Source organism: Etheostoma cragini, chromosome 10 (assembly GCF_013103735.1).
Source record: "Etheostoma cragini isolate CJK2018 chromosome 10, CSU_Ecrag_1.0, whole genome shotgun sequence".
Classification (NCBI taxonomy): domain Eukaryota; kingdom Metazoa; phylum Chordata; class Actinopteri; order Perciformes; family Percidae; genus Etheostoma; species Etheostoma cragini.
The window spans coordinates 14,782,287-14,789,094 of NC_048416.1; the positions used below are offsets into that span (position 1 = coordinate 14,782,287).

Here is a 6,808-nt window from a genome sequence, read left to right on the forward strand (position 1 = left end):
AGTGATAAAAGTCAAACAGCTCACCATGAGAGACTCCGAGTAGCATCAGCAACAGTCCAACCACAGCTTCCATGTCTCCTCTGTGTTCAGCCTCTGTTGATCCAGCCAGCAGCTTTACCTGCACATCTTACACAGAACAGCCTGAAATATTTCCAGTTAGTATTCGGCCTCAGAGGAGAAGGTGTGAAAACTTTGAGCCGACCAGAGCGTTTTTGAATTTATCTTTTTATAGACAGAGAAGAGAAAAGGAAGTGATATCAGTTTCACTTCCCCTTTTATCCTCCAACGCAACGACCTCTGATGGACTGAGTGGAAGAGAGGGAAACATTCCTCCTTCACACTAAAAAAGGATTTGAGACTGCCAGCTGGCACTTTTAAGTAATTAATCAGAACCCCTTACAGTATATATCTCTCTATCTCACCATTTCTGAGGAAATATGATGAATCCTATTTATTGTTTCTAAATGAATAATTACAAATCACGTTAACCAAAATGTGTCTTCTCAAACTGCCACTGTCATTATCATTATAAATATCTCTAACCCTTAATATAAGAGTAGGTTAAGCACATAAAACTGCCCTTTAAATTGTTGTTTGGACATGGATTTCAATAGATACTATAGGCTTGTAAAATATATTGTAATTACAAATAAATATGTATAAAATTAAATTTAGAACATCTGGAATATTGTGATTTACATGATGGAGAATAATGTTCAGTTCAACTTAAAGAGAAATTTCAGATAAACATAAAAGATTAAGCATAAAACTTTAAATTGTTAATCAGTTGAAAAACATTGAAAATGAGGGGTAAGTTGATTAATTGAATCAGTGAATTTAATTTCTATTCATGTAATATTGAATGCTTGAATACTGCAGTAATAAAGAAATGATAGAAAACACAATTTTATGTTTTTACACAATGTCAGCCTAAGTGGTATTATGCAGTATTGGCCAACGATTCCCTTCATTTGTTGCCTTAGAGTATTTGCAATTCTTCACCTATAGGACCTTGAAATGTTCCATCTCTCTGACCAAAGATTTTTTGTCTTTTGTCAGAGATATATCAACAAGGTAAAAATGTAAACATATGAAATCCCAAGATGCCATAATATGTACATTACATACCATGTTGTTGGCCCAAAGTGGTCTAAAAATCATGCTCTCGCAATGTTCCTGGTTTCATATCACCTGAACATTCTCTCTCTCTCTCTCTCTCTCTTTCTCTCTCTCCTCTCTCTCTCTTTCTCTCTCTCTCTCTCTCTCTTTCTCTCTCTCTCTCTCTCTCTCTCTCTCTCTCTCCCTCTCTCTCTCTCTCTCTCTCTCTCTCTCTCTCATTCTCTCTCTTGCTTGTTGTCTGATCTGTTTAGACTCTGTTGCCCTCCACTGGCAACTCTTGATTAACAGAAAATGGTCTAAAACATTTAAAGCAACTATAAGGAGTTTTTAACTGATTATGAAACTGTCACAATGTAACTCAGTACATCTATAGGACCTACATTAAGCAAGCAAAACAGTTATTCTTCATGCCTGTTACCAGGTCTAATGATTTATGGCATGATAAACAAAATATATGTGGAAGTCACAGACGGCGCCACTTCTGAAAATAGAACTAGAGTTACATTATGTAACTTTTGTTCAGTTAGAGTTTCCACAGTGTTAAAAAGAAAATTCAGAAAACACTCAGACGTTTTTTTATAAGAAGGTATTCATAGTGAGCTGCCAAGCTGTGGACACAGAAGTAAATTTGACAAGAATAAAATCAGAGGAGAATTCCCACTGTAAACCCTGTTTTTACACCCATGTGGCCATTCACAGCAGGTGAAAGAGACACTAAGGTGTTGGTTTCAATTACAACCATCACAACAGAGTTCTCTTGATGGTTCTTCTTGTGATGGCTGGCAGAACTTTCAGCCATCTTGTGTTTTTCTTTCTTCCAAGCAAAACTGACGACTATCCCAATTAATGCAAGAATAGCTACATCTGCTCACACACCAAAGTGATCTGTTTGGATAACAACCGTTTGATTGGTGTCTGTAATGTGAGTATGAGGGTTTTATTGGCACTTTGATGTCACTCCTCTTACCAACAGAAAAGGCCTCAGTTTCTCTACTCATGGTAAGAGTAGTTATTGGCTACAATACAAAGGTTGTTATTGGTTGCAAACACCCACTGTGACATGTCAGCAGTAGTGATTGGAGCTAAAGGAAACACACTCAGATGGCTTTTCATATTAACAGAATATTGTTTCTAATACAGAACAGGCAGGACACAGATATACTGTATGTAAAATAAGAAATACATATGAAGTTCAACAATAAAATATGACATGATGTCTAGCAATACTACTAAATTTGCCAGTAGTTCATAACAAGTAGTTAAATACCTTGAATGGCCAACTGTAGAGTCCACTGCTCTGATATCTTTGCATATGAATCAAAGAATTCAAGTTTATATTCACCTCCAACAGTCCAGCTCAGGTGTGTTGATCCTAAATGTTCTATCACTGGGTATAAAGAAGGATCTGTTTTCTATCTTATTAAACACAATCATATTTTCTTCCACTGACTATTGTTGTTGTTTTGTTTGACCATGTATATCTAAATATTTCTGAGGGGCTGTCCATCAGCTGGAGGACCAATGATCCTCCCAAAGCTCCATAACACTGAGCTCCATCCTGTCGCTCATCACAGTAGGTTTCCATGTCTGGAAATTTTTAAACATTTTAATTGCTTTTCAAATGGAAAAAGGGGGTGAGGGGGGTTACATGCATATCCAAAATAATTTGTGACTATGGTAAATTGAGAAAATATAAATAAAAAAGAAAGAGAAAGAAAGAAAGAAAGAAAAAAACATCACATTGGTAAGACAATACATAAAGCAACAAAAACATTTCCAGCAGGTAGAGTTCACAACAATGATTGCCTAGCTGTTGTCCCTGGTCCAAGAGATTATCCTAGATAAAAAGGAGTTCCAAGTTTATCCAGTTGCTGTTTACACCTCATTGAGTCGCGCAGTTGTACGTCAAGGTTGACAAGGCTATGAATCCAGAATGATTTCAAAATTGTTTTCTTTACAGAGGTAAACCCTAGCTGCAAATATCATTTTAACAGAATGTTGCTTTAGATTGATGTTAGAATTATCATTAAGGAGATGAAGACCAGGATTAGGAACATAAGAAATGTCAAGTATGTCCGCTAAAAATGAGTTTATGTGAAGCCAGAATTAAGAGATTACTGGACAATCCCAAAAACATATGTAAACATGTTCCAGGTGGAGCAGTATTACATATTTGACAGTTTTTAGTAGCTTGTGATTTCATCCTGAAAACAATAGTTTTTTTACATACATTCAAAAACACTGAACAATTGCTAAGTGTAAGATTTGATGGCATCATGCAGTATTTTACCAGAGTTGGCCCAACGGAGAGACAGAAGCCACATGCAACCATTGATCAATCATATAGTCATTGCTAATCCTACTTTTTGGAGCATTACAAAATGGATGGACTTTGAGTGGAACTAGGTTAGTTAGTTGGGTGTCCCATTTTGTTTTAAACGTTTCTCTCTGCCCTCCAATCCTATTTATCTTTCTCTCAGTTCCAGAAAACTGTCACTTGTCACATCCTATTTTGTGATAGGTCTTTTAAGGGATATGCATTTTTTGATAATCTGATATTTTTTTCATCTCCGAACTGGATAACAAATATTCAAGAAACATTGTTATTCACAGAATGTATCTACATTATAACTGGCAGGCTATTACTATCTGCAGTATTACACTGTAAACCTCTCATCCTGCTGTATAACACTTTTACAGTGATAAACTGTTGAAGTCAATTACAGGGAAACTAAAGAAAATTAAGTTAAATGCTGGCCACCGCTGCCTGTATAAACTGTGATTTAACTGGTACATAACAGTAAGAGATAGAACCTGAGATATGAGGTGATTTTGTTGCATTAGTGCATTTTGGATTTTAGATTAACTGTTGCGCTGAGCTGCACCAACCCTAAGGCAACTGTCTGAACACTTTAAAAAAACTCAGTATAGAGATATCTGGTTTTAAAAAACTGTCAAATAAAATGATGTTTTAATAGTAGCATCTGCAAAAGCTCATTATTTGAATTGCTATATCTGTTGGAAATGAAGAAATCTTTATACCCTTGAAACTGAGATGTGAGTTTAAATCTGTTTAATTAAAATGGACCTTCCTTTAGAACCAACACGTGTCTCCAGGCTGCAGTGTTTGAACTGCATCACCGAGGATCATTTCTTTATTCATGAATACTTAACAGTTGCACAAAAAGATAGCACTGCAAAGTAGTTATTTGCATGGTATTGACCCAATATTAATCAGTTATACAGCTCTCCTTGAGAGACTCCAAGTGGCATCAGCAACAGCAACCCTTTTAGCCTCCAACATGACGACCTCTATGCCTCTCATGACGCAGACAGGAAAATGCTATTGTGCAAAAGAGCCATTAACAAACATGTCAAAGAAAAACCATCACACACCCTAAACTGAGCAGGCAGACGTGTCTTCTCTAGTGATCAACTTCAGATAAGAAAAGAAGCAGAAGCTGTGGCCAACTGGTCATCTCTGTTCCTCATTCATGTTGAGAACAGTTATGACCAGAGATAAAAGCCTTAAAAAGAAGAAGACTAAGCATTTTAACAGGAGTCTGAAAATGGTTCAACATTAGATATTATGTTGCATGCACAGAATAGACTGGCGTCGCTCTCAGCTATAAAGGAAGTGAAACAAGAGGTCAGCATACAAGAAACACCTTACCAAAATCTTCTCTTTTATTTTAATATTCCTGTCTGTTAGAATCAGAATCAAAATCTGATTTATAGCTGTTGATCTATAGCTAAGTTTGCGCTTGCAAGGAATTTGCTTTTGTGTGTTGTATGTGCAAACAACATTTTAAAAAGATAATATACAACAAAGCAAAGTACTGCTACAGTCGAGAAAATAAATTCAAAAAATTGAATAAAAGTATGTATTAGACACTATGACAAATGTGTTCAATAAAACTGTTTAAGAAAGAAAGGGTGTTCCCAGTATACAGTACACAGTACTGTATGTGCAATGGTCAGGGATGGTAGTCCAGGATGTGTGTTAATGTATGATGTAACTGAGGGTGTGGGAGTCAGTCAGACTCTGTCCTTGGGGCCAAGGCCTTATGTTCTGCTCATTCAATCCTCCACATTGGAGACAGTTGAACATCCAGATGTTTTAAAACATTAGCACAATACGTACATATGCACAGTGTGACATCTTTGTATTTTCAATAATGTGTTGCAACACCATTACAAACCGACACAAGTTATTTTGATATTTTCAAGTATCTTTACTAACATTAAACACCAACGTTTTTTATGTGAAGGCTAAAAAATAAGACACACAAAGTTACATTTAAAGGTAAATATAATCAGCTGCAGCATCAACTAATACCATCTAAACAAAGAGGCCTACTTCCTGCAAGTCTTTAAAGTCTTAGATTCATTTTTTTTTTCATTGTAAGCTCTAACTCTGAAAACTAGCCACAATGTGATGGCGATGAGACTTTGAACTGACTTGTATTGCTGTACTGGGCAACCAGTAAAAGTGGTAAATAACAATATTAATTTCTATGATGTCCTTTTGAACATCACATCAAATGAAGGTGAAGAGTGTTGGGCATCTTCACAAATAACTCCTCTCTCAGTCTTCAGTGGTGCAGTCTTTGTGAAACACACTAAACGGCGGGAATCACGTGTCTTTACGGACCTTGGGGTACACACATTCATCTCCTGCTGGTTCAACAGTCTGCTGAGGACGCTCTGAAAACTTGAGCTGTCCGTACTCCACCTCCCCCTCTTTCTCTGCCCTTTGCTGCATCTGCCTCCCCGGCTGTCGCACCGTCCTGACATCAGCATAAGTTAGTTCAAGGTTTTCTTCTTCTGCAGAGTGAATGGAAGAAATGGCACAAGCACGTCATATTTAACTAAATATACTCAATCTTCAAAGTGGTAGAATGGAACTAAGTACATTTACTCAAGTACTATATTTAAGTATATCTTTGATTTACTTGTGCTTAGTGTCTTCTTTTATCCCGCTTTCTACCTTAACTTGACATTTCTTTACATTTTAGAAGTAATGCACTTTTTACTTCCCACCAATTATTCATGCACTTTTACCTGCTAGTTTTCACATTAAAGTCATGTTTTGTTATAGACCAAACAATCCGTTTATACCAGAACAGCTGAAAAAACTGCTATATGAATTACTTTTTTCATAGAAACTTAATATACAAAAAATTTATGTTTTAACCTGCAAAAATGTATTTGCTGCTTCTCCTAGTTTTTGATCTGTTAATTGGATGAAACAAACACTAAAAAGGTGTTAATTTGGCCTCTGTTTAATTGTGATGAGCATTTCTCACTATTTCCATGTACACAATACATAAAAACCAAACAACCAATCTATTTATGGAGAAATAATCAGCAGATTAATCAGAGATGGGAAGTAACGAAGTACAAATACTTTGTTACTGTACTCAAGTAGATTTTTCTGATATTTCTACTTTACTTTACTATTTATTTTTGTGGCGACTTTTTACTTCTACTTTCTACATTTTTACACAAATATCGGTACTTTCTACTCCTTACATTTTACAAAATTGGCTCGTTACTTTAGTTTTTACTAGAGGTTGTCATGTCGGACAATAGCGCATACACGCGCCACACACCGCGAGCGGGTGCGCGCGCCACACGGAGAGAAAAGTGAGAGAAATGAAAAAGAGACAAGCTGTCCGGAGGATAA

At 36.3% G+C, this 6,808-nt stretch overlaps 1 protein-coding gene across 9 annotated transcripts in view; it reads right to left on the reverse strand.

Annotated features, from left to right (window-relative positions):
* LOC117952313 overlaps nt 1-6,808 on the reverse strand; it is an 18,910-nt gene that overhangs the window by 4,836 nt on the left and 7,266 nt on the right. The window contains exon 4 of one of the 9 annotated variants that reach the window (XR_004658377.1): nt 5,645-5,946. The exons of 7 other annotated variants lie outside the window; for them this stretch is intronic. Coding sequence is in view for 1 of the 2 variants with exons in the window: in XM_034884504.1 (XP_034740395.1) it covers nt 5,756-5,946 (191 nt within the window). In the remaining variant the exon portion in view is untranslated. Of the gene's footprint in view, nt 1-5,642; nt 5,947-6,808 lie in introns of those variants that run through there. One more of the 9 variants, XM_034884504.1, reaches the window with a different exon arrangement.